Consider the following 27,956-nt stretch of genomic DNA (forward strand, 5'->3'; position numbering starts at 1 on the left):
AAATCCAACCCCAGTAGAACGGCAGCGCAGAGATGGGGCAGGACCAGAAGTTTAAAATTTTTGTATTCTGTGCCCCGTACTGAAAGGGTCACTACACAGTAGCCACCGACGTCCGCTGACTGGGCTTTGGAAGCCATAGCGATCCGATGGCGCGTCGGCAGGACCGGGAGAGAGTAACTGCGCACCGTGTCGGGGTGGCTAAAGCTCTCCGTGCTCCCGCTGTCAAAAAGGCAGGTAGTGGCGCGGCCGTTTACCGTAATGTCCATCATGGACCTGAACAGTTGATGAGGGAGAGATTGGTCCAGCGTCACGGAGGCCAGCGTATGGTCAAGCGAGTCGATGTGGTCGTCAGATGAGGCGGTGGTTGAGTCCGGGTCCCCCGTGATTGAAGTTGGAGGCGTCCAAAATGGCGGCGCCCATGATCTCGATCCCCACGCGGCTGGGGGAGCCCAAGATGGCGGACAAGAAGGCTGCCCCCACGGTTCGCACGCGGCGCTGCTGGCGTTAGCGGTTTTACCTTTGCAGGCGCTGACATAGTGTCCTTTCTTCCCGCAGCCGGAGCAGGTAGCGTTTTTCGCCGGGCAGCGTGCCCTGGTGTGTTTTGCCTGGCCACAAAAATAACATTTCTGTGCCTTGGACATTGCTGCAGCAGTTGGAGGTGGCGGTCCCATGACCCAAGGTTGCGGCGTCCACGGTGCGGAGCGGTTAGGGGAGAAAGCGCCCATATTCCTGTGGGCCGCGTCGAGCGAGAGCGCGAGGGACACTGCCTTTTTCAGGTCTATTTCTCCCTTCTCCAACAGTCTCTGCCGGGAGTAGTCGGACCTTAGACCCGCAACGAAAGCATCTCGGATCAGTCCCTCCGTGTGTGCTGCGGCTGATACTTCTTTGCAATCGCAGCCTCGGCCGAGTATCCGTAGTGCCCGTAGGAAAGCCTCCACCGATTCCCCGGGCTGCTGTCTGCGAGGTGCCTGGCATAGACCGTATTTACCGGGCGTGCGTATTGCCCTTTAAGCAGATCGATAGCCGCCGCGTAGGTCGTCGCGTCCTGGATTAGTGTATAAACTTGGTGGCTCACCTTTGAGGCCAGGATTTTCAGCTTGTTTTCGTCTAGGGTCACAGTTGAGGCTTCCAGGTAAGCCTCGAAGCAACGCAGCCATTGTGCGAATTTGGTAGCCGAACCCGCTTCTTGGGGGTCTAGGTCCAGGCATGTTGGTCTGAGGGCTCGCAGCAGCGCCTGCTGCTCAGCATTTGGCGCCGTCGGTTGATGCAGCTCCTGCTGTTCAGCATTTGGACCCGACATTTTGTTTTGCTAATAAAATTGATGCGCTATCAATTCCTCATAAAAGACAGAGAGTTAATTAATAGGCTTTTATTAGCAAAGAACAGAGCATGCCTCTCGTGGTTGCCTGGTATCCAAAAGGGCAGGGGGCTGCCGAGCAGTCACCTTTATACCCGGGCATGTGGGTGGAGCCAGGGGCGAAGTCAGCTGAGGCATGCATAGGCACAACAGTGTGCAACAACAGCAACAACAACAACAAACAGTGGTTTACCACACCTTCTGCCCCTTCCTGACACGCTCTGGTTTTTAATTTCCCCACTGCTACCTAAGTCTATGACCTTCTCTGTTGTCATTTTTATTATTTGCTCTCTAGGAACCTCCCCCCAACTAGTTAGTTTAAAGCCCTCTCTACAGCCCTAGTTATATGATCCGCCAGGACTCTAGTCCCAGCACTGGCCAAGTGAAGCCCGTCCCAACGGAACAGCTCCCTCCTGCCCCAGTACTGGTGCCAGTGTCGCAGGAAGCAAAACCCATTTCTCCCACACCAGTCTTTGAGCCACGCATTTAACTCTCTCATTTTATTTGTCCTAGCCAAATTCGCTCGTGGCTCAGGTAATAATCCAGAGATTATTACCCTTGAGGTTCTGTTTTTTAATTTGACCCCTAGCTGCTCATACTCCTTTAACAGAACCGGCTTCCTAGTCTTATCTACGTCATTTGTACCAACATGGACCACGACAACTGGATCCACCCCCTCCCACTGCAAGTTTCTTTCCAGCCCAGAGGAGATGTCCTTAACCCTGGCACCGGGTAGGCAACACAGCCTTCGGGACTCTCGCTCTCGGCTGCAGAGAACTCTCTCTATCCCCCTAATAATACTGTCCCCTACCACTACAACATTTCTATTTACTCCCCCCTCTTGAATGGCCCCCCGTTCCACGGTGCTGTGGCCAGGTTGCTCATCCTCCCTGCAGTCCCTGCTCCTGTCCCCACAGGGAGTAAGAACCTCGAACCTGTTGGTCAAGAGCAAGGGCTGCGGCTCCTCCAGCACTACCTCCTGGATCCCCGTACCTGCCTCACTCGTAGTCACACCGTCCTGTCCCTGACCATGGGCTACATCTGAATTACTTAACTTCATAGGTGTGACCACCTCCTGATACAGAGTCCAGGTACTTCTCCCCCTCCCTGATGTGTCGCAATGTCTGAAGCTCAGACTCCAGCTCATCAACACGGAGCTGGAGTTCCTGTAGCAGCAGACACTTGTCACAGACGTAATCACCATGAGCCTCAATGGGGTTCACCGGCTCCCACATCTCGCAACAGTAACACATCACCTGCTCCATTCTATTTAATTAATTAAATTTTTTATTGTTAGTTATGGACACCCTCTGCCCGATTTTAGATGCTAGTATCCCCTTTAATTAATTGGATTTAAATTAAATCAATCCCTCTAGTTACACCAGTTAAATGGTTTACCAACAGTCACTCTGCACCAGAAAGGCCTTGGTACACCACAGCAACCTTAAAAACTATAAACCACAGACTTAAAGTTTTAAAACGAGAGAAATACTCCAACCAATCACCTACCTGTTTTGTGGTGACGTCACACCTTGAATACTTTTTACCTCTCTCCTTGCCTGAGATTGGAGATCGGTACGCCTACCTGAGCCTCTGGGGCCTCTTGTAGTCACTCTGCCGCGCTGCTCCACCTCCACCCGCTGCCGATGCCGCACTGAGGCCTACCTGAGCCTCTGGGGCCTCTTGTAGTCGCGCTGCTCCGCCTCCACCCGCTGCCGATGCCGCACTGAGGTCTATCTGAGCCTCTGGGGCCTCTTGTAGTCGCTCTGCCACGCTGCTCCGCCTCCACCCGATGCCGCACTGAGGCCTACCTGAGCCTCTGGGGCCTCTTGTAGTCACTCTGCCGCGCTGCTCCGCCTCCACCCGCTGCCGATGCCGCACTGAGGCCTACCTGAGCCTCTGGGGCCTCTTGTAGTCACTCTGCCGCGCTGCTCCGCCTCCACCCGCTGCCGATGCTGCACTAGATGCAGGAAGGATGTTTCTGATGGCCGGGGAGTCCAGAACCAGGGGTCATAGTCTAATGATAAGGGGTAAGCCATTTAGGACTGAAATGAGGAGGGGCATAGATAGGATGGATACTAAGGAGCTTTTTCCCTTAGTAGAAGGGTCAATAACTAGGGGGCATAGATTCAAGGTAAAGGGCGGGAGGTTTAGAGGGGATTTGAGAAAGAACTTTTTCACCCAGAGGGTGGTTGGAGTCTGGAACTCACTGCCTGAAAGGGTTGTGGAGGCTGGAACCCTCACAACATTCAAGAAGCATTTGGATGAGCACTTGAAATGCCATAGCATACAAGGGTACGGACAAATGCTGGAATATGGGATTAGATTAGACAGGGCTTGATGGCCGGCACGGACACGATGGGCCGAAGGGCCTCTATCCGTGCTGTATAACTCTATGACTCTATGAATTTCTTCACCCAGAGAGTGGTGAACCTGTGGAATTCTCTGCCACAGAGGGCGGTGGAGGCCAGTTCATTAAATATATTCAAGAAAGAGTTGGATATATTTAAGGCTAAAGGGATCAAGGGATGAAGGGAGGGACAGGGTACTGAATTTGGATGATCAGCCATGATCTCATTGAATGGCGGAGCAGGCTCAAAGGGCCGAATGGCCTACTCCTGCTCCTATCTTCTATGTTTCAGAGTGGTGACAATGTGGAACTCTCTACCACAGGGAGTGGTTGAGGCAAATAGTATAGATGTATTTAAGGGGAAGCTAGATAAGCATATGAGGGCGAAGGGAATAGAGAGGGTTATGCTGATAGATGAGGAAGGATGGGAGAAGGCTTGAGTGGAGCATAAATGTCAGCATTGACTAGGTGGGGCCGAATGGCCTGTTTCTGTGCAGTATATTATATACTACAAATGGCACGATTTTGAAAAGTGTAGATGAGCAAAGACCTTGGTGTCCATATACACACATCCTTAACGGTGGCATGGCAAGATGATAAGGTGGTTAAAAAAGGGTTACTTGAGTTTATAAATAGTGGAATGGAATATGAAAGCAAAGAGATCCTGCTAGAACTTGATAAGTCACTGGTTAGACCTCAGCTGCCATATTGGGGACAATTCTGGGCAGCACACTTCAGAAAAGTGTGGAAAGGGTACCGAGGAGGTTTACCAGGATGTTACCAGGGATGAGGGACTTCAGTTAATAGAGGTTGGAAAAATTATGGCCGTTATCCTTGGAACAGAGAAGATTAAGAGGTGACCTAATTAAGGTTTTCAAGATGATGAGACGTTTTGATAGAGTAGATAGAGAAAAACTATTCCCTCAGGCGAGTGGGTCAATAACCAGAGGTCATAGATTCAAAATCACTGGCAAAAATCTAGAGGGGCGATGAGAAATGTTTTCACTCAGTGTTCTCGGGATCTGGAACTCTCTCCCTGAAAAGGTGGTTGAAGCTGATTCCATAAATAATTTTAAAAGGGAGTTGGACAGGTACTTGAGGATGAGGAAGTTACAGGGTTACGGACAAAAAGCAGGGATGTGAGATTGAGCACGACGGGCCGAATGGCGGCCTCCTGTGCTGTAAAGTTTCTATAATTCTATGTTTGTTACGTTATGTTTCCTACTGGTCTGCTTTACATTCCTGCACTAGAAGTAGTCACCCACATCTCCTGACTCCTCTCTGCCTTTGGGGTGACCACTTCTTGGAACGAGGGTGAGGGTCCACCAACCTTTCCTCTTTCTGTATGGTGCGGTGTGTGGTCAACTTGTGCTCAAGCTCAGCATTTTTCTGCTTGAGTAACAACCTTCCAACACTTCATGCATGTGTACTCCTCCTGGATATCTTGTGGATGCAGGAAGCCCCACATGCATAACTGGCTTTGCAGTTTTTCTAAATCTAAATCTTTTACCTTAGTTTCTAAAAGTAAGTAGTTTCATAGATCGCCATAAATTAAGTGCACTTTTGGCACTTGCCTTTTTACCGAAATATAACATTTTTACTTCATTAGTCCTCAACTCCCCTAAGATGTACAGTAACACGGTAAAATTAGTGTCAAGAACACGGAGTTAACTCAGGAATGCATTTCAATCTCATCTAAACAAGTATCTTTGCTTCTATTCTTAAACAATGCATTTGTTCTCCACACATTGAATCATGTTCCAATTAGCACTGAGTTCACCTAAGATTTATTTTCTGATTAATCAAAGGCATAACTAAACAAAAGGAATGCATGTTAATTAGCAAATTCTTTCCAGCTGTTGGAGACGTAAAGGTGGGTGTCATCAGCATACATGTACAAGCTGACCATGTCTCTTCTCTCCGATGGGATTTCTCACTGCCATGTCTGGATGATGTTGCCAAGGCACAGCATGTAGGGCAGACGAAATTTAATGCAAAGAAGTGTGAAGTGTTGCATTTTAGAAGGAAGAATGAGGAGAGGCGATGCGATATAAATTAAATAGTACAATTTTAAAGGGGGCGCAGGAACAGAGACACCTGGGGGTTCACATACACAAGCCTTTTAAGGTTGTAGGACAAGTTGATAAGGCTGTTTAGAAAAGCATACAGGATCCTGGGCTTTATAAATAGAAGCACAAAAGCAAGGAATTTATGGTAAACCTTTATAAATCACTGGTTAGGCCTTAGCTACAGTATTGTGTCCAGTTCTGGGCAGGACACTTAGAAAGGATGTCAAGGCCTTAGAGAGGGTGCAGAGGGGATTTACCAGAGTGGTCCCAGGGCTAAGGGACTTCAGTTATGTGGAGAGACTAGAGAAGCTGGGATTGTTCACCAGAGAAGGTTAAAGGAAAATTTAATAGAAATGCTCAAAATTATGAGGGGTTTTGTTAAGAGTTAATCGGGAGAAACTGTTTGGCAAGAGGGTCGGTAACGAGGACACAGATGTATGATGATTGGAAAAAATCCAGGGGGAAATGAGAAAAAGATCTATGCAACGAATTATGATCTTGCCTGTACTACTTGATAGTGATGGAAGCAGATTCAATAATAATTTTCAAAAAGGAAGAATTTGCAGGGCTACAGGGAAAGAGCAGGGAAGTAGGACTAATTGGATAGCTCTTTCAAAGAGCTGGCACAGACGAGATGGGCCGAATGGCCTCCTTCTGTTCGGTATGATTATATGAATCTGAATTACAAATGTTGACTAGGTATTTCCTGCAGGTTGGACTTGTGTACGCTATCAATCTGTAGCACAAGGAGTATAAACCACTTCTTGCTACATGATCCATTTAATTGGATATCTGGTATTTTTTGATGAATGATTTATGGATAGCTTATGTGCCTGGTATATATAAGCATTACAGCAACAGTGTGCAGATGCATTTGCAAAAAGTAAGTAGGGTCTTACTGCAGTAGCTATACAGGAAACTTTGGTTTATCCGGAGGTTGTATGTCCGGAATACTCGATCTAATGGCAAAAATCAGGAGCCGTTTTCTATAAGTTTTTTTAGATCTCGTTTTTTTTTCCCCCCAGTCAGCCACTGCAAGGTCTGCAGCTATAGCAACAGCTTCAGCTAGAGACGCTTGCAGCTGCCTCTTTAGAAGCTGTTGCTAAGCAACAGTGTTTGTTGTCAGATTCGGAGATGAAAACCTCCGTATGCTTCAACATTAACTTTGTATGTCTGGCAGTTTTGCTAGATCGGCAACACGCCGGTCCCGTCGCTGCCGGATATCACAAAGTTTCCTGTATTTAGAATTCTGAAGATATAATCGGTTCAGTAAGGGTCTAAGGAATCCTCTTTTATATTTATAATAACACTGTTACTGTGACCTGTACCATTCCAAAAAAAAAAAAAAAAATTTGATTTGAGATTAACTATTCATGAAACTATAAAAGTAAAAAATGTACTATCTACTGTATTAGCCATTTGTACTCATTATTTTATTAAATTGTGTTCTCTTCAGCTTCTCTTTTCAGACTTCCACAATGAAAAAAACAAACTAGGCCTACTTAAAAGAAACCTGAAGGAATCCAAGATGGTTCAATGGGATGAGAATTGGGATGAAACAGTACTTCCTCTTCTGGCAGCAAGTAACTGAAATGTGTGACTCTCATGCTGGGACAAGTTAGCAGTCCTGACTCCAGTTTGTTGTCTCTATCTGGCAGGATCATGGAATGCTGTGGACCAGAATACTCGCTTTTTCTGTTCAGCATTAAACCAAAAGAGTCGGTGCTGATCCTGGATATGCTCGCAGTAGACTAATTTCTGGATTATAGGTGTTGATGTATAAATGCACTTACAAAACAGCAGGGTTTTAAGGTTAATTTCTGAAGTCTTTGAAGCAAATAGGGATTGAACTGTGCTTTTCAAATGGGAATGTCTCGGTGCTTGAACATTTGTCCAATTGATGTCCATCTAGTCCAAATTTTGCTAACTCTGAAGAACTTTCTAAATCACCACTCATTGGATTTGACCCCTCTTTAAACTTGAAAAGAAATGTTTAATTTGTGTCCAGTTTATAATTTATCTGGTAGTTTGATCAAAGGAGCACTCAAAGTTCCACATGACTTATTTTTGGTAAAATATTATTTTGTAATAAATGATGTAACTTCAACTTTTCTAAATAGATCACCTTGTGTTGACTTATTTCTGCCATGGGTGTTTTTTTGAAATACCTCCTGATTTGAAAAATCACTGCATATTTTGGCCACCGCTAAACCTCAGCCTGATCCAAGGGGGACCGCACCGTGTCTATACTCAAGTGCTAAACTGATTTGTCAAATTTATTAATTCCTTTTATTTACTTGAACTATCATAGGTGAGGGTGGCATGTTCATATTGCAAAATACGATACAGGCTGCCACCCACACAGCAAGCCTATAATCTCTGCTTTGCTTCTGGAGGCTAGGAATTTCTGCAGTGGAAGGATGAAAAGCTGAAGCAGATGTTACTCTGGGCTGTGGCCATGTACTATCTAACAGCTACACAAAGCTTTAGCAGTGCCTTAAGAACAGAACACCTGTCCAGCCTCTTCCTGTGGAAAAATAGCACATGGTGTGAAAAACTTAGAGAAAGATGAAACATTTGAGCACGTAATTACTAACACAACCCATTTAATTTTCATAGCTTTCAATTTTCTTAAGTGTTTGTCCAACATTTGACATTTTTTAAGTTTCATGATATAATTTAAGAAGCTCCATTTTTGTGCATCTGTTGTAAGGAAACACCCTTGTGGTAGGGCCTGTAATCACCTGGTGTCCAATTCCAACTTTATCTGTTTTAAAAAGAAAAAGCAAACTTTATTAATGTACTTTATTACTAAAGCAATTCCATCATATAAGTAATATATTCTTAAGTCCTGAAAATAAAGCTTGTATTTATTTCTTCATAATATTGGAAGTCTCTTTTCAAATACAGGAGTATCAAACTAAATTTACACGGTGGACCTGATTTGACATCCTACCACTTGGCATGGGCCACATTTAGCAAACGTTATCTGAACACACCAGGAGTATATGCATTGCCAGTTTTTTTTTTTTGGGGGGGGGCTTAAAACAGGTGCGAGGTCCTGCATCTAATCTGCACTGGTGGCATGGCCATACTGGTCCTCACTGTTTTTAGGCAGACCTGGCAGCTGCCTGAAATCAGCACTGGATCAATTTCAGGACCATTCTGCAAAACATGTCAAACTAGGTGGAGCGTGCGCTGTGCAAGCTCCAACTAGTTTTTCCAGACAACGGTCCTTAAATGGATACCTGATGAAATGGTTAGGACATTTATTTTTATTTCTCCTGTGGAGTATGGAGGAGCAGGCACGCTCCTCCCAGCTTCACAGCACCACTGTGGGCTATTGCTCTTTTAAAAGCATTTATAATGTGGCTTTAATGTGGAAAAACATTCCAAAATGCTTCACAGGCATACTAAAAATAATAGACGTAGAGCCAAAAGAGCTCATTGGCAGGGTAATCACAAACTTGGTCAAACAAGTAGATTTTAAAGAGGACAAGGAAGGGCAGAGATGGAATTCCAGATCATGGGGCCGAAGTGGCTGAAGGCACAGCTGGCAATGGTGTTGTGACGAGAGGGGGGAGTCAGCAGAACAAAGTTTGGTGGGGGAGTGGGTTTGTAAGGGTGGTAGAGGCCCCAGAAATAGGGAGGAGCAAGGACATGAAGAGATTTAAACACTATGGGGGATTGGGAGCCACTTTAGGCCAACGAGGACAGAGATGAAGAATAAAAGGGACTTGGCACAGCATAGGATGTGAGCATCAAGCGTTTTAGACAAGCTAAAGTTGGCACAAGGTGGAGAATAGAAGGCCGGCCAAGAGTACATTGTATTGTCAAGTTTGAAGGGGACAAAGGCGCGGATGAAGGTCAGCAGCAAATGGGCAGAGATAGAAGGTGGATGTTGCAGTGTTTGTGATGGAAAGGACAAGAAGTCATAAACTTGGGGTCAAATAGTATGCCGAGGTTATAAACTGTCTGGTTCGAGGGGGGGGGGGGGCGGCAGGGTGGTAGGATGGAGTAATTAGCAAGGGTGCAGAGTTTGTGGGAGGAGTTGAAGACAATGGCTTTGGTCTTTATCGGGCAAGCAGTCTGACAGCACAGAGCTAGAGCTGGTTGTCAGCAGATTTGGAAGTTGACCCCTATGTGTAGACGATGTCCCCAAGGCAGCATGTAGATGAGGAAGTGAAGCGGGATGAAAGATTGATTTGTGGGATAGACAATAGTGGAACTAAAGCAAGAGTAATCCCACCGAACTGAACAATGGAGAAGAGACGTTGAATGAGGATGATGTGGTCGACCATGTCAAAGACTGCAAAGAGGAGGAGGAGGGATAAGGCAGCACGGTCAGACAGCCAGGCCCATTCTGGTGCTGTGGAAGAACCTGATTGGTGAGATTGAAACAAGAGTTTCAGGAGAAAATGGCATAGATTTGGAAGGCAACAACATGTTTGAAGACTTGAGAGGTTGGAGATGGGGTTATAGTCTGGAAGAACAGAATTTTTTTCAGGAGGTGGTGACAAGTTTCGAAAGGAATAGTAAAAGAGGGAACCATTCACAAAGTCAGCTAGTATGTAGGACAGGAAGGGAAGTTGGACGATCAGCGGTTTAGTGAGAATGGGGTCGAGAGCAGGAGATGGGAACATAGAGTAGGTGAGCTCAGACATGGCACGGAATGGGGGGCAGAAATGGGAAAGAAACGAGAGAGGGTGGGTCGGCTTGAGTGAGCCGATTGGGAGGGAGGTTTGACTTGGTGCTGTTTATGATGATGATATTAGCAGGACACATTCATTTTCTTTAAACCTGAAACTCAGGGGAGGGGGGAAAGAGGTTGCCAGTTTTATTGATGGGCCTACTGGTGAATGACTGATCAGAAATGGAGTGTAAGTTGCAGCCTTCTCACTGGCCACGTAGGTGGAAAAAAAGGTATTAAACAAGATGATATAAACTCAGAGCTTGCAGTTGGAAGTTGTCTCTAAAACTAATGCCTAAAACAAGTGAGTAAGCCTACAAAGAGCAGATTACTTTTCCCCTTTTTTTGAATGGAATTTGCTTTGCCTGTTACTTTGCTCATTTCACGTCAAAAACTAAAGCAGCTTAACAATTTGTATTTCGCTTCGTCTCAGCAAGTGTTTTTCAGTCCACCTCAAAGATTGGAGAAGCACGTATGAGGGCATATGTGAAAAGCAGGATATGCCATTCAGATCACAAAGGGGTCCGATGATTACAGCCTCAGATATGCACAGGCACGCGCCTGAACATAAAATGCTCAGACTGCTAACAGCACCACTGGACCTGAGAAATTATCTAAGGCAGACCTGAAAGTTTTAACAATCCTTAACACTTAACAACACATGCTTTTGTTGTGCTTGCTTATTTCAGTTTTACATGCCCATAAATCAGCTGATTTCTAAAACACAGGTTTCATGATTTATTAATGCTCATAAGGGGCAGCAAGTAGATTAGGAAGAGGAGGAGGCCAAGGATAGATCCTTGGGTGACTCTGGAGGTACTGGTGCAGGAGCGGGAAGAGAAGCCTTTGCTGGAGATGCTTTGACTACAATTGGATAGGCAAGAGTGGAAGCAAGTAAAGGCAGTCCCTCTCAGCTGGACAATAGAGGAAAGACGTTAGGCATTTGATAAAGTCCCTCATAAGAGACTGTTAACTAAGGTTGAAGCTCATGGAATTGAAGGCAAATTATTGACGTGGTTAGGAAATTGGCTTTAAAAAAGGCCCAATCAACAATAAAATTTAATGCACCAATGGAAATGCAGCTAAGGCAGTGTAACAAAGTAAGATTTTTTTTTTTTAGCTTTACACCTACAATCAACAAACAATACCTTTAAAAAGCCCAGTCCATGCTATCAACAAACTGCTGCATGTGATTTAAATGGACGAGCAGCACGGTCTCAGAAATCCATTCAAATATTTTTTGTAGATCACCAGCACAGCCTACAAATAATGCTGCATTTTTCCAGGTGGCAAAATATGGCACGCTGCAAACTGAGTACATTAGTCTACCTGCCTCATATGACCCAACGAGGCACTGCCATGCAAAATTGGAGATGAGAGGCTGAATTCTTATCTGCAAGGTATAGCAACAAAGAATGAAGGAAAATACATACAATGAGACTTCCCACCCACCCGAGTTACCTCCACTTCCTGTGCCCCCCCATTGGAAAAGTGGTAGGTCCCAGGCAACGACAGTCATAAGGTGCCATCATAAAAGGAGGGGCCCTTGTAGCAGTCTCCTCTCCCTCCATTCTGCCCCCAACACTTCCCTGCATCTGAGACCTTCAGTGGGACATTGGATGTGGTCTGCTGCAGTCACACCTGGATTTAGCGCCCTCAGCAGTCAGAATCCGATCAGAAGCCTGCACTGCATTCTTAATGACCCCCCAACCCAGGAAACTGGCGACATCAGAACGGCAGGAAGAAGTCCCACCTCGCTGGAATACCACTAATGGAAGGAGAATCTCAGCCAGTCTCTTAATCGTTAACATGCACTTACCAAGCTCCATTTTGAATTGGTGATACGTCTCTGGGTTACGTATTGTAGATGTCAAGTATACAACTGTACTTCTCATTTTTTCACCAGATGTATCAATAAGAAATTTCTTCAGTACAGAAACTAGGCAAAGGAACACCTCAGGATCATAAACTACATCTGTTTATGAAGAGAAAAGAACATAAGATTTCAATTAAATTCTACTCATATGACTGACAAAATAGCCTCTTGATTTAACACACGTGCACACATGCATGTTTTAAATGGAGAAAAAAACATATGGACGATTGTTCTGCATTTCTGCAACTCCAATGTTATACAGCTTTGTACTTGTTATATTATACACAATTTGTTCATTACTTTGATGCTCGCTATTTCTCCACAGACATAAATAAGCAAAGCATATTTATTTCATTTTTACAAAAGAATAGCCAGCCAGGGATGAATTACAGATAAATATGGTTATCTGCAAAGGGAGCATCAAATCATCTCAACATCTGATCTCTCTGACTCGCTGCTAAGTACAAGCATATATCTGAAATTCTGTAGGAGAAATGCCCAAAGAATGGCCTTAAATGTGTCCTCAAAATGGAGTCAGTAGTCAGACTGAATGCTTAGAAAGGAAAGGGCTAATTAAACCATGAAGGCTTATACAAACAAAACATTACTTACCAAGAGTAGAAGACAAGCCATCAAGACTACAAGCTATTAGGGGAGACATATCTGGACCCTTGTGAGCAAGGATTAAATGAGTGACCTGGCATGTCTAGGTGCCAGCATTTAATTGATTTCGAGTTTATCGTGGTAGCAACATGGCTGAGTGAGGTGACCCAATAGCGAAAGGGTTGAACTCTTCCAACTTGCATTACTCAGTTGGCTCAATAAAACTGAGGTGTTTCTTTTAACGTGAGGATAAACAAGATGGTGTTTTTGACAGTAAAGTCCTCAGTTCTTGTTTTGCTTCTCGTGCTTTTAGTAGTTTTGGAAGGAGTTGGAGTAGGAGATCTTCATTTAGTATATGTAGAAATGTGCCACTGTAAAATTGGAAAGTGCATCTCCAAGAGACAAAGGTTACAAAGTTAAGATTGTAAAGAGCAGGAAATTGGACATTTAAAAAGGAACCCAGTGGCAGCCCAGACCAGCATTTAAAAAGAGTGGGAAATTGGAACAGTTTAAAACGAGACCAGTGTCAGTCCAGCCCAGTAAAACAAACGAAAGGACAAATTTCAAAAAGTGATGTCATAGCACAGAGAGGAACGGTGAAGCCCAAGGAATTTAAGCGAAGTTTTTAATTTACTATACACACTATTTTTAACTATAATCCAATCTATTAACTTTAACTCAATAGTTAAATAAGTAAATAAATAAATTTCAGCGCAAGTAATTACTAATTAATTTTAGTTAAGCTAAAATCCATCTACTAAATATAATCTAGACCTCAAGTGTTTCTATTAGTTCGAGAAATAAATTACTGCTAATCAATAAAAATAAATAAAGATTAGAAATGTCAGGACAGGCAGTGTGTTGGGACTGCAGTATGAGAGAGTTTGTAGGCAGTGAGGCTGTTCCGATTGCCGCATCTACAGGAAATGCCTCTACCTTGAGACAATCCAGAGAGTCGTTGCGCTGGAGTGCAAGTTAGAGATACTCCGGCACATAAGGGAGGGGGAGGAATATCTGGATAGTTTTCTCCAGTGTACAGTCACACCTCAGAGAAAAGTGCAGGAAGGGGAGAGTGTGACTGTCAGTCTGAAGAGTAGGGAAAAGCTAGGTTAGGTAGAGAAAGAGGTCCTGCAGACACTGTTCCTATCCAACAGGTACAATGAGAGCTTGGGCACAGAACTGGGTGAATCACAAACAGAGTGGAAGCTGAGAATTTGGCGATAGCAGGAATTCGGTGTAGAGTAGGAAGGCGGTCTCTCACGCCCAACTCAAAAGGAGCGGAGCCGCAGAACCCGAAGATTCTAAGGTATCTAAGTTAAGCATCTAGATATCTAATATTTAGGTTTTTTGTGTATAGTATCTCAGTGGTTCTTGTTAAGCTTGAGTAAATAATTTAGTCTTTGGTTGGTTAACAGCAATTATATAAATAACCACCTTATATCTAAGGAGTTTATTTTAAGTTTCTAATTAAAATGGAGGGACAGCTACGACCCATAGCCTGTAATTCCTGCGACATGTGGGAGCTTCAGGATGCTTCATGCGTCCTGGAGGACCATGTTTGCAGGAAGTGCCTCCAGCTGCTCAAACTCACGCTGAGGGTTTCTGAACTTGAGGGGCAGCTGGATTCACCACAGGGCACCTGGGTGTTTCCTGGATCGTAGGATCCAGGAGGTGGTCACCCCACAGCCAGATAGAGTTCAGAATAGCAAGTGGGTGGCCACCCGGTAGAGTAGGAACAGGCAAGCAATGCAGGAATCCTCTGGGAGTTTGGCACTCAAACATTGAGGGTGACGACAAGTCGAAGGAGTGCAGTCCCGAGCCTGGCACCATGAGGCAAAGGACTGCACAGGGGGCTACAGCAAAGTTTAGGAATTCAGGAATAATTGGGGATTTGATAGGGGGACAGACAGGCAGTACTGCTACCGTCGACGTGAGACCATATGGTATGTTGCCTCCCTGGTGAAAGGAAGAGCCAGAAGTCGTGGTCCATGTCAGAACCAACAATTTAGGGAGGAAGCGGGTTGAGGTCCTGCAGTCAGAGTTTAAGGAGCTACGGAGAAAGTTAAAAAGCTGGACCTCAAAAGGTAATAATCTCTGGATTACACCCAGTGCCACGCATTAGTGAGAGTAGAAATAGGAGGATATGGCAGGTTATTGCATGGCTCAAGACATGGTGCAGGAGGGAGGACTTCAGATTCCTGGGACACTGGGACCAGTTCTGTGGCAGGAGGAACCTGTTCAAGATGGACGTGTTGTACCTGAACAGAGCTGGGACCAATATCCTCGCGGTGGGGGAGGGTTTAATCTAATTTGCCAGGGAGATGGGCACCAAGATGTAGTATTAAAAAGTAGAAATAGGGTGCACAGAGGACAGGGCTAAACAGTTAGAGTTGGAAATAATACAGAATTAGGTGGGATCATAGAAAATACAAAGAGGTCAATGTGGTTTGGAGTGCATGTGTGTAAATGTACGAAGTGCGATTAATAAGGTTGGTGAGCTGCAAATAGTCACGTGGAAATATGATGAAGTGGCAATAACTGAGACCTGGCTCACAAAAAGAGGGGGATTGGATGCTTAATATTCCTGGGTACAAGGTACAGGAAACTCTCGATTTACCGGCACCTAAATAACCGGAAATCTCTGTTAACCGGCAAATTTCAGGAGTAGGTTCAGGTAAGTTTTACTTCATATTAGTGGCCGTTCATGGATCTGTGGCCGTGTAACCGGGGTTCCTGCACCTGTTGCTATGCAACAGGGACGCCTGGATCTGTGACCGTGTATGGGGCTCTCGTACCTTTTACTATACCTCTCTGTAATCCGGACTTTTTGACAAACCAGCACCACGTCGGTCCCGTCGGTGCCGGATTAAAAAAATGTTTCCTGTATTCAGGAACGATGGGGAAGGGAAAAAAAGGAGTAGCAGTTTTGATTAAGGAAAATATTACAGTGTTAGAGGGGTCATTGAGGGATCAAAGACACAATCTATTTGGTTGGAGTTGAGAAACAACAAAGGAACTATTACACAACTTTATTTTATAGGCTGCCAAATAGTGGGAAGGAGATAGAGGAGCAGATTTGCAAAGAAATTACTAAAGAGGTGCAAGAACTATATAGTGATAATGGAAGACTTTATCCCAATATTGAATGGGGCCGTGATTGCGTTAGGAGCCGAGAAGGGGAGGAATTTCTGAAGTGTGTTCAGGGAAATTTTCTTGATCAATATGTTTCCTGCCCAACGAGAAAGGAAGCATTGCTGGATCTAGTCCTGGGGAATCAAGTGGCTCAAGTGGAGAATGTTACAGTCGGGGAGCATCTCGGGAATAGTGATCATGGTGTCGTAAAGTTTAGATTAGTTACATAGAACTACAAGAAGTAATATAGAATAAAAATGCTTAACTGGAGGAGAGCTAATTTCAGCGAATTGAGGAAGGACCTGGCTAGGGTAAATTAGAGTCAAAGACTGGCAGGCAGAAATGTAACGGTGCAATGGGTGCCCTTTAAAGAGGAGATGGTTCGGGTACAATCTAGGCGATTTCTACAAGGAGGAAAGGGAGGGCAGGGCAATGAAAGTCAGAGCTCCGTAGATGACGAAGGAGTTGGAGAGCAGGATGAAGCAGATTGAGGATATAGAATGCAAAAAAATGGTAACAACTCGCTTCGCATAGCCAAGGACCCTGTCAATCTAAAATGGAGGATCCTGTCAGCATAAAATGGTGGTGAAATGTCGACATCGCTGAGTCACTTGCATATTGTAAGAAATGATCATGTTAACTCAAGAAACTGTGAAGGCAGCAGGAAGTAAAATAAAAGAAGCTAAACTGATCTGTGGCTGCTAATATGGCTGGCACCCACGATGTCACACCTTGCTGGTGGAAACAGTGTAGGGCGGAGTGCAGAGGTTATACAGACAATAGGCGATCAGAAAACACATTACCATGATTGCAAACGCATTACCATAATGATTAGGTGATCATGAAACCATTACCAGCATATTTACTTAACTATAAACCATTCAGTGAAATGTGGCTTCTTTGTTTCATACTGCCAGGCCAGGAAATCAAATTAAATGTATACGTGTACAGCTCGGGATTGGTGCAGACTGTACGATGTGTTAATGTCTTCTCAAATGCAAGTATAATAATGTGGCACACTGTATGAAAGATTGCTTGCTCTGGTTTAACCTGTCGGGACTCTTCTGGAGTCAGGACTGTGCTGTATCAGAGTAAGTCTCCCGGGATGACGGAATAAAAACTGTTGAACTCCACCAGTATTCGACTCAGTGTTTGTACTGAACCAGATTGAGGACCAAAAGAATCCGTTTCAACATTTGGTGTCAGAAGTGGGATCTCAACGGACGATCACCGAGAATTCGCGAAATTAAGAGCCGAACTAGTTTTGGACGTGAGAGGAGGAAATGGGCCCCCGGAGTGAGTATGTTTAAATTTACCACCTCGGTTTTCCTCTGATCCGTAAGTCCGATAAAAGTTTTGCCACTCGCTAATTCTTGCGTGGTGTTCCGACGAGATCTGGGTCAATCTGGCGAATACTGTGTAAACTTAGGAAATAAGTATCCAAGTCGGGTAACGCGCCGGCCTCGTATTTCACTTGGTCCGCTCAGGCTCCGATTGGACTAAAAAGTAGATAAGTAGTGATTTTAGAGAAAGAGAAAAAGAATACTTGAAAGAAAGTAAAAAGAGAGAGTCGGGGACTCTAGAGCTTGAGCAACTTGTACTCAGGGAGTGCAAGATAAGGGTCGTATAAGTTGAATAATTAGAGTTTAAGAATACCTGTACCAGGCGGTGACAGAGGCTAAATTTACGATTTGAATAATTAGGCTAAGAATACCTGTACCAGACGGTGACAGAGGCTAAAATTACTATTTGATGAATATAGACGACTCACTGTGTTTTTGTTTGGTCTAAGTATTGTAGTTATTGTATTGTGGTGTTTAGTTTTGTGTGCCGGTATCCGTGAAATATACGAGACACTTTTAAAAACGTAACTCGAATCCTGAAAGGGAGCCCTTAGTGTAAGAGAACCATGGGTAATTACCTAGACACAACAAGTGACGAGGGCAGTGCCTTACAAACATTATGTGACAAATATCCGGATAAAGCCCAACAATTGAGACTACTCTCAGGGGGTTTAAATAAAAAATTAGGCAGCGAACAATGGCCACTAGGGGGTCCCAAAAGTTTAGAAACGGTTAAACAAGCTCAAGGAATGATTTGGAAAAAGAACATGGGAAGCAAGACTAAAAAACTAATTGGACTCTGGCGACAGTACTGCCAAGAAATTAAAGACAGTTCCCTATTAGCCAGCTGGCAAGAAAATGCTGTTAAATTAGGAATAAAGTTAACCGAAGGAGGAAATCCTAAACCCATTGAAATACTTAAGAAAGAATGTGCACATGAGAAAAGGTCAAAATCTGAAAAGGCGCCAGATAAAAAGGATAAAAATGAACTACGTAGTTCAATGGTTGGCCTTAGGTTGAAAGAGGGAGACGGAACAGATGAGGACTTAGACAATTGGATGTACAGAACTCCTAATGCGCCACCTCCTCAGCCACCCCAGTACATCAATATTTACCCCTCCCTTCCAACGTCAGCCTCACTAGCGATGCCTAATACTACCCCTCCAGCAACCCTCTCCACAACCAGTCCCCCATTCACTCCAGGAATACCCCCAACCACCTTACCCGATAGTGCCACAGGCATTACTGATCCCATAAGTAGTCGGACCCGGTTACAAACGGCAGGACAGACAAACCCTGTGCCAAATTATACTCCTACCCGGAGTGATAAGAAAAAGAAAAAGAAGGAAGAAGAGAAACGGGGAAATAAGAAAAGAGTCAGACAGTTAGTTCAACATAAATCCACTCAGGAAAGCGACACTGAGTCATGTAGTGACTTTACCGATTCGGAGGATGATTTATCACCTCCTGAGGATCATGAGTCAGAATCAAAAAATCATTCCGGTAACCCACCCAGGAACCTTCCAATGAGAAAGATGCCAAACCCAGATCAGGCAAATGCCGCAGCTAACCCCACCATAGATGTATTCTTCCCATGGAAGCCTAATGAATTAATGTCTATCCTAACAAATGCGCCGGATCGCCACAAAGCGCCTCAAAAGTTTGTGGACTTTTTACGAACCACCATTCAAGTGTACAACGCTGAATCCCGAGATTTATGGGCTTTAATCCAACAAGTACTGACCCCCTCGGAACATACTCGATTCTTAACTCACTTGCGACATGCTAATCTGGCAGCCCTAAATGTGGCCATGGGGAATGACAATGATAGAATAACAGCCATGCTTACGGCTGCTAGTCAAACACTTCAGAAGCCTATTAACATATCCAATGTCCTAGATACTAAGCCAAAGAAAGATGAGGGACCTGAGGAATTTTTGGAGAGATTCTGTGAGGTTTATCAGGGACAGTCGGGGGACACCAATTATCAAGGAGGAGCCAATTCACCCCAATTCTGCGCCATTCTGATGAACTGCCTTCCGGCTGCGGTAGCAACCGCAATTAAAACCAATAATATGAACTGGGCAGAAAATAGCCCAGCTCAAATTACTAGAGCCATAAAATATTATTGGAAAGAGAGTAAAGGTTTGGAGAACCAACCCCAGAAGACAATAAAAACAGAATATGTCGTGAAGGAAGTCCCAATTCAACCACACACGATAGACAGGACAGGGTATCAGACGGAACCTCAATACTGTACCCCTGGATGGGTAGACTCTCAGAATTATGGATATTACACTCATCCAAACAGCCCCGATGCTACTGCATACGGCCAACCCTACGCCCCTCCACAACAGAATTACGGAGGTAGAGGAAGGGGTAGAGGACAAGGACGGGGATACCAAGGTCCAAGACAAGGGCAGTGTTATAACTGTGGAGAGGATGGCCACTGGGTCAGAGACTGCCAATCCTTAGCCTATCGAGACCCACCTAGGAGAGGCATGGGAAGATGGAGAGGAAACAAAGGAGGACCTAGAGGAGGCAGGGGAGGATATACCAATTTCTCCCAGAACAATCCATTCCCACAGAATTGACTAGCTAATCTAGTGGTCAGCACTTTACATTCGGACCGAGAACCCTTATTAATGTTGCAAATCCAGGATCAATGGTATCCCTTTTTAGTAGACACTGGAGCCGCCATGTCCTCTGTCCAATCGGACCTTAAACTTCCCCGATCCAACAAGACCCAGGAATTATCAGGCTTCCAAGGTCAAATGACCAAGTATGCTATGTCAGAACCAGTTCAGGTGACCTACAAAAATCAATCTGCAACCCACCAATTTGTAATAACTACCGGCTTGGACTGCAATTTGATGGCCAGAGACTTACTATGTGCATTCCAACTCAAACTTGATTGTGGTGATGAAGGAATAGCAATAGGACATTGGGCAAATAAAAGGCAATGTTATGTTTCGACTACACCTCAATGGTGGTCGCTCGACCTCAATGCATCCTCCTATCATGTGACACTGGCATATGATCGAAGTGGAAAGGATAGGACCCTTGAGGAGTATTTTAAAGATCAGGAAGGTACCGAATGGACAATCTACCTCAAGGCTGTAGTAACTGGACCTGAGGGAAAAGCAGAGTTTGTGCAGGTTCCCTTACACTTGTGGAAGCAGCCTTCAACAGTGGCCCCTCATATCACGCGGGAAGTTAACCAGCCTTTCCATGCCAAAGATTTGGGGCCCATGGTAAAACGAGCGATCGATCAGGCAAACCCTGAATGTCACCAACCGCAACAGTTACCCGGAGGTCTGATGGTCCAATTTTACCAAAACCCTGAGCCTAGCCTGACTGTGGTGCACCGTCATGTAGGGAAAGACATACTGGAGTGTGTGAATCCACAGGTATGGGCAGAAGACCCAACGCATGTAGGTCTAACCAGCATAAAACCCATTGAGATCCCAGTGAAGGAAAATGTGACCTTGCTGACGGTACGACAATACCCTTTGAAACACCAAGCTCTTCCGAGTATAGACAGACTCATTAAGGGATTGTTGGAGCAGGGGATTTTGGTAACTTGCCAATCCAGTTGTAATACACCCATCCTGGCTGTTCCGAAGCCTGGTAAGCTTGATCAGTTCCACCTAGTGCAGGATTTACGAGCAATAAATGCGATTGTTCAGCCACTTCATGCGCTAGTACCTAATCCAGCACACATCTTGGCCTCGATACCTGCTGATGCTACAGTTTTTGCGGTAGTCGATCTCCAGCACGCCTTTTTCTCCCTGCCATTGGCCACTACTAGCCAATACCTATTTGCCTTCACTTACAACGGTCAGCAGTATACGTGGACTCGATTACCCCAGGGCTTTGTGAATTCACCTACCCTGTTTTTGCGGTGCCTTCAACAGCAATTACAGACACTGACATTAAATTGTGGCTCCAATCTGATCCAGTATGTGGATGACCTTCTCATTGCTAGCCCTGATGAGCTAAGTAACAGAGAGGACACTATTCAGTTGTTGAACTATCTCTCAGAATTAGGATATGTGGTATCTCCAGCGAAAGTATTGGTGGCTCAGAAGACAGTTAAATTTCTTGGAGTTATGTTATCAGCCGAAAACCGCAGTTTGGAAACTAGCAGAATACAGCCAGTATGCGAGACGCCAACCCCTAAAACGGCCAAACAAGTCAGGCAGTGGCTGGGAATGGTTAATTATTGTCGACAGTGGATACCTAATATTGCAGTATTAACCAAACATCTGACTCCCTACACGGCTAAAGAGGGAGAGTTTGAGCTGGAACTAGAGGCACAGCAGGCATTTGAGGAATTAAAACAGGATCTGGTCCAAGCACCAGCCCTGGGACGACCCCTGTATGATAGGCCATTCCAGTTATATTGCACAGTAATGAACGATTGCTCAACAGCAGTTCTGACTCAGAAGCATGGAGATAAGCATCGACCGGTAGCTTATTATTCATCAAAACTGGATCCGGTAGCCTTAGGACATCCCTATTGCACCCAGATCCTTACAGCCATCTACAACAGTCTACAGTCAGCTGCTAATATGACACTTCAGCAGGACATTACCGTGTATAGCTCTCACTCAGTCACTGCGTTATTGGGGCAATTGCAGACCCAACACCTGACTACCGCCAGGCAAAATAAGTATGAAATATACTTACTGAACAATCCTCGGCTAGCATTTAAACACTGTAGCACTATCAACCCTGCCAGTTTCCTTGCATATCCGCCCTCCGAGAGTGATGAACCAAGCCATGATTGCTTAAACCTCATTAAGGATGATACCTCAGTCCGACCTGATCTGTCCGACACTCTTATTGCAGATCCCGATATTACCATGTATACGGACGGCAGTTCCTCAGTTGACGAGATGGGAAAACGAGTTTCTGGTTATGCAATTGTAAATCAGGAAGGTGTCACCTTAGAATCAGCAGCCTTTGAATCCCCTTTTTCTGCCCAGCAAGCCAAACTGTTTGCACTCATACGAGCTTGTACTTTGGGAGAAGGATTAAAAATCAATGTACATACAGACTCTAGATATGCCTTTGGAGTAGTTCACGACTTTGGACAATTGTGGAAAAATAGAGGTTTTCTGACCTCTTCGGGCAGCCCGATCTCTCACCGTCAGTTAGTCTCAGATCTCTTGCAAGCCCTTTTACTCCCCAAACAGATAGCTGTGATTAAATGCTCTGCCTATACCACTGGCCAAAACCCGGTAGATATAGGAAACCGCCACGCTGATGAGGCAGCCAAAAATGCTTCTAGGAGTCACCAAATGATTGTGCCCCGAATGATGAGGCAGACTAAAAATTCCAAAAAGAATCAGTCTACCTCGGAAAAACTAATGCCAACCATCCAAGAGGTGATTAAGATGCAGGAGGACGCTCCTGGTAGTGATAAGCATTTGTGGAGAGAATTGGGATGTGTATATAACCCTTTATCAAAACTCTGGACTACTCCCGCGGAACAGACTTGCATGTCTGATGAGCTAGCTTTATGGGTTATTGAATGTGTACACTTTGCAACTCATTGTGGTGCCAGGGCAGTGGGTGATTTGCTTCTAAGTACTTGGTGGCATCCAAGGCTTCAAGCAATAGCACAGAACATTAGCGATCGATGCCTGATTTGTCAACAACACAACCCTGGAAAGGGAGTGCCTTGCGAATGGGGAAAAACCCCTTTACCTGAGGGTCCCTTTGAGACCCTGCAAATGGACTACATTGAGTTGGAAAGATGTCAGTGTTACAAATACGTACTTGTCATTGTAGATGTATTTAGTAAATGGATCGAGGCATATCCAACCACAGACAATAAAGCCTCTACTGTTGTTAAGGTATTGCTGAGAGAGATCATACCTCGGTATGGTATTCCAACTCGGTTAAGTTCTGACAACGGTCCTCACTTCACTGCCGAAGTGAACAAGGAACTTTGTACCCAGTTGAACATTCATCAGCAATTGCATTGTGCTTATCGACCACAGGCTGCAGGACTTGTCGAAAGAACCAATCAGACTCTGAAGAACAAACTTGCTAAACTGGTAGCCGAAACCGGCTCCACTTGGTTGAAATTGCTTCCTGTGGCTCTCTTTCAGATCCGCACCACACCAGCGGGTAAAGCACGACTTACACCTGCTGAGATTATCTATGGTACACCACTCAAGACTCCCTGGAACCAAAATGCTTCTACAACGGTGCATTTTCACCATATGACTGAAGAAATGACGACCTCTGTCTTGGCTCTTACTAAGGTTTTGCGCGGGCTGCATTCACAGGTCCGTGCTGCATATGGTGAACTTATCTGGTTCTCTAAAAATTGAACCAGGTTCGTATGTGTTGTGTATGTAATATGTGTGCTACTTTGAACCTATGGACAGGACTGCACTACTTGTAGGGCGTAGTGATACGCAGTACCACTCCTGGCCATAGGGGTATAAATAGTACTGTGGGTACTGATCTCCCCTCAGTTCCCGCCTGTGGGCATGAAGTAAAGACCTACGTATAGTCCCTACCTCCAACCAGTAAAGACCTGTTTGAGTTATACGTTTAAGTCTTTGTGTTAATTGTTCAATACAATACACATACTTAACACTGGCGACGAGTCAGGTTCTTACCCTGCGGCAGTTGAAGAGAGGTTTCAAACATCACCACCCCACTAGAAGCGACAGGCTTTAGGACTCTGAAGCCTCCATCAGCGACTGAGCACTGGAGTGCAGCAGCCATCCTGACAGCTTCCAGCGACTGACAGAAGTCTTTCTGCAGTTTCCTTGTTCAACCTAGGTGGTGGGGTAAGCCGTGCAGCGTTGGCTGCAAAGACAGGGCTGGGGAAGTTGGAGAAGATAAGGGCGATCGCAATCCCTGATAAGAGCCGCGGTGAAACGCGCGAGCGGGTAAGCCAGAGCCCGGGAGGGAGCGAGCAAGAGCCGCGCGAGCGGGTGAGCCAGAGGCCGGGAGCCGCTTCAAGTGCGAGGCGCAGCGCGGGCCAGCGATCGGGACCAAAGATAAGGGCCGCACTTGGACTGAAAGGCGCGGCGGCTGCAGAAGCTCAAGGTGCGAGAGCCGCGGTGCACAGCGCGGGCTATCGATCGCGGCGAAGATAAGGGCCGCACTCGGGGGCTGAAGGGAGACGGCGTCGGGGGACGGGTGAAGACCGCCAAGCGCGGGAAAACCGCCATTTTGTGGGCGGAGGACGACGGCAAGAGCGGGAAGCCGCCATCTTTGATAACAAGTAAACAAAATAAAATCTGAGAAATTGCAAATCTACAATGCCTAAACACGGGAATATTAGCACCTTTGATAGTGACCTCGAAGATTGGGCCATATATGTTGAAAGAGTAAAAAATTATTGTAAGGCCAATAAAATTCGTGACCAAGATAAAGCTCTAACATTATTAAATTTAATGGGTGCGAAGACATACGGGCAATTGAAACACCTGTTATCACCAGATGAACCGGCGGATAAGACGTTCGATGAGATTGTTACTGTCCTGAAAGATCATCTAAACCCCACGCCGCTGATGCTAGCGGAACAATTTAAATTTTACAACAGAAGGCAGCTACAGCATGAAAGCAATGCTGAATATTTGCTGGAATTGCGTAAATTAGCGAAATATTGCCAGTTTGGAACGGGACTGACAGATGCACTACGAGACAAATTTGTGTGTGGTTTATTTAAACAGGATACACAAAAGCGACTGCTCGAGGAGAATGAGCTGACGCTTGAGAAGGCGGTCACTATGGCAGCAGCACACGAAGCCGCAGCGAGAGGCACGGCAGTAATGCAGCTACGGTCACCGGAGCTCAGTGCACACAAATTGGGTGAGAGTTCTGGCAAATGTTATCGTTGTGGAAAGACAACGCATGATCAGAACCAGTGTTGGTTTAAAAACCAAGAATGTAGAACTTGTGGTAGGCTTGGACATATAGCTAGAGTATGCAGGTCAGGGAAGAAGACCAGCAACAAGAAGTCACCGCAAGGAAAATACGCAAAGGTACACAAGGTGACCGAACAGGAGTCCGATTCAGACGCTAGCAGTAATGAACTGGCTAGCTTAAGCTGTAATGAACTGGCTAGCTTAAGAGTACTCAACGCTGGTAAGGGTGCAGACCTCCAGACAATTTGGGTCACTCTTCAGATAGAAGGAGTCCAAGTAAAACTGGAATTGGACACTGGATCGGCATTGACGGTCATAAATAAGAAAGATTACGGAAAGTTATTCCAACATATTCCCCTACAGGATACGGGGAATATATTGAAAACATACACGGGGCAAAGAGTGTACCCCATCGGGAAAATAGAGGTTGCAGTGGTCCACAAGGGCGAAGACAGTCAAATAATGGACTTATATGTGATATCTGAAGGAGGTCCTCCACTACTAGGACGGGAGTGGATTAGGAAAATGAATATGGACTGGCATTTCCTACAAACAATAACGAGTGAGAACTCGGTGAAGATAGTCGGCCCAGATTCTGGAACGGATGATGGTAAGCCCAACTCAGGTGCAAAAGACAAAGTTTCAGCACAGAATTCCACTGAGCAACAACAACATAGTTTAACTGTGGATTCTGAGTCTGGCAAGTCTACTGATGTGCCCATTTCTGAGGGACACCGGGCTCGAACTCAACTCCATTTCAAACTACAACAGCAATTAGAACAAATGCTTCGCCGTTTTGAGCAAGAGTTGAATGCAACGAAAGAGTTCTTTGATATAGAGTTGGAGAATCTGGAAAGACAACAGAAGCAGCTGATGGAGAAAATGGAGCAGGAGCACACAAAACGTCTGATGTCAGAGGAGTTAACGGTCAGCCAACTCCTGCATATGCTGAAGGACAGGACTCTGAAATGGGAAAAACTTGAACACGAACTTCAATATTCAAACGAAAGGGGTTCGGAGCTCTCAAAGGTTATTGGAAGAGCTGAGGTGGCAACACAGACTGAGATGACTGCAACAGAGCAGCCCTTGGATGCCAAAAGTACGCTGACGTGAGAACAACAGACCGCTGAAACAGCTGCTCCGGTAGAGGGATTGAATAGTCCGATCAATCAATCTCCAAAAGAAGTTGAAGTAGTAAAATCTCAAATGAGGTCATTAGTAAACGACTTGCTGAAAGCCCAGAAAAAGCTGGATGAAGAGGTACGCATGAAGAAGTCTCTTCAGGAAAGATGTCTGGACTTGGAACAAAAGCTGGCTAACGCCCAGCTGGGTATGGAGGAAATAGAAGACCCTCTCGCTGGCCTAGATCAGGACGACACCGAATATTACTATGTCCTGTCCTGCCCAACTTGTAACTTCGACTCCCACCATACAGAAATCATGGAGGAGCACCGAAAGTCTACGGAACATCGGGAGAAGGTGGCTCTACTACGGAAAAAGGAGGACAAGAAGGAGGAACTGCGCATGCAGCTGGCAGCTGACAGTGGAGCCCAGAGAGTCTCCAAGAAGCAGAAAAGGAAAAGTCGAAACAGAAGATGACCCATCTGAACCATTATTACCTCTACCAGATCACACACGTGGTCCCTCCGAACGGAGCCAATTCAGTTCGGAAGTTCAAACTGTTAAATCCATGGAAGGACTATTGAATGAGTCACTCCAGCAACGTGAACCGACTACACCACAGAGATTGAATCTGTGAACTGTTTTCCGCAGAGACTGAATCTGTGATCTGTTTTGACATGAAGTTATCTATGTATCTATGTTGTTCTGTTATGTAAACCTGAAGTTATATATGTATATATGTTATTACGTTATGTTAAATGGGGAGATGACTGTAAAGCTAAGAAGGGAGGAATGTTGTGTATGTAATATGTGTGCTACTTTGAACCTATGGACAGGACTGCACTACTTGTAGGGCGTAGTGATACGCAGTACCACTCCTGGTCATAGGGGGATAAATAGTACTGTGGGTACTGATCTCCCCTCAGTTCCCGCCTGTGGGCATGAAGTAAAGACCTACGTATAGTCCTTACCTCCAACCAGTAAAGACCTGTTTGAGTTATACGTTTAAGTCTTTGTGTTAATTGTTCAATACAATACACATACTTAACAGTATGTGATGGTTAAGAACTGGACTCGTAAAAGTCTAGATCCAAGGTGGGAAGGTCCATATCAGGTCTTACTAACAACCCCGACTGCAGCTAAGGTCGAGGGAAGAAGCGCATGGGTGCATTTCCACCACTGTAAATTGATTGGAGAAACCAATCAAAAGGGGGGGGAGATAATCAGTAGTAAATCAGTACAGTATATAGTAGATTTTACAAACAATCATTAATTTTATTTTGATTGATCAGCCATTGATAGGAGACTACAGAACTCGTGCTCGGCCTTGATAGAGGTGACTGCAGCTTTTACGAGGTCTGGTGTTGTGCTTGGATTGTTCTGGCCTGCTGAAATCCTACTCTTATTATACGATTTTAATTTTTAATTTTTAAAATTTTAGTTTTAAGTTTTTAACTTCTGATCTTGTGTAAGCACTTTGTTTTCCAGATTAATAGTTAATAAGTAGCATTGA

The 27,956-nt window shown here is 45.0% G+C and overlaps 4 protein-coding genes across 10 annotated transcripts in view; 3 read left to right on the forward strand and 1 right to left on the reverse strand.

Annotated features, from left to right (window-relative positions):
* alg1 (ALG1 chitobiosyldiphosphodolichol beta-mannosyltransferase) overlaps positions 1 to 8,660 on the forward strand; it is a 69,090-nt gene extending 60,430 nt beyond the window's left edge. For 2 of the 4 annotated variants that reach the window (XM_086000906.1, XM_086000907.1), the window contains exon 13: positions 7,233 to 8,660. In XM_086000906.1, the coding sequence (XP_085857032.1) occupies positions 7,233 to 7,367 (135 nt within the window). In that variant the 3' untranslated portion in view covers positions 7,368 to 8,660. The remainder of the gene's footprint in view (positions 1 to 7,232) is intronic. The other 2 variants (XR_015079971.1, XM_086000908.1) reach the window with 2 other exon arrangements.
* The window catches only part of eef2kmt (eukaryotic elongation factor 2 lysine methyltransferase), a 73,950-nt gene continuing 54,359 nt past the window's right edge, over positions 8,366 to 27,956 (reverse strand). For all 4 annotated transcript variants that reach the window (XM_086000911.1, XM_086000909.1, XM_086000910.1 and 1 more), the window contains 2 exons: positions 12,286 to 12,441; positions 8,366 to 8,543 (listed from right to left, as the gene is read on the reverse strand). In XM_086000911.1, the coding sequence (XP_085857037.1) occupies positions 8,437 to 8,543; positions 12,286 to 12,441 (263 nt within the window). In that variant the 3' untranslated portion in view covers positions 8,366 to 8,436. The remainder of the gene's footprint in view (positions 8,544 to 12,285; positions 12,442 to 27,956) is intronic.
* Positions 18,566 to 20,780, forward strand: LOC147110686 (uncharacterized). The gene has a single exon (XM_086002212.1). The coding sequence runs from the start codon at positions 18,566 to 18,568 to the stop codon at positions 20,012 to 20,014; it is 1,449 nt and encodes a 482-aa protein (XP_085858338.1). The 3' UTR covers positions 20,015 to 20,780.
* On the forward strand, positions 21,589 to 27,943 carry LOC147110687 (uncharacterized). Its single transcript, XM_086002213.1, has 2 exons — positions 21,589 to 22,666; positions 27,932 to 27,943. Exons 1-2 carry the CDS (start codon positions 21,635 to 21,637, stop codon positions 27,941 to 27,943), a joined length of 1,044 nt encoding a protein of 347 aa, XP_085858339.1. The 5' UTR covers positions 21,589 to 21,634.

Source organism: Somniosus microcephalus, chromosome 11, assembly GCF_052327205.1.
Source record: "Somniosus microcephalus isolate GS21.2 chromosome 11, FLI_Smic_1.0, whole genome shotgun sequence".
In the NCBI taxonomy this organism is placed as follows: Eukaryota; Metazoa; Chordata; class Chondrichthyes; order Squaliformes; family Somniosidae; genus Somniosus; species Somniosus microcephalus.

Bases quoted from the DNA above. Each gene is read 5' to 3' on its own strand.
- LOC147110687 (XM_086002213.1), top strand. From the start codon at position 21,635: ATGGTTAATTATTGTCGACAGTGGATACCTAATATTGCAGTATTAACC.
- LOC147110686 (XM_086002212.1), top strand. From the start codon at position 18,566: ATGCCTAATACTACCCCTCCAGCAACCCTCTCCACAACCAGTCCCCCA.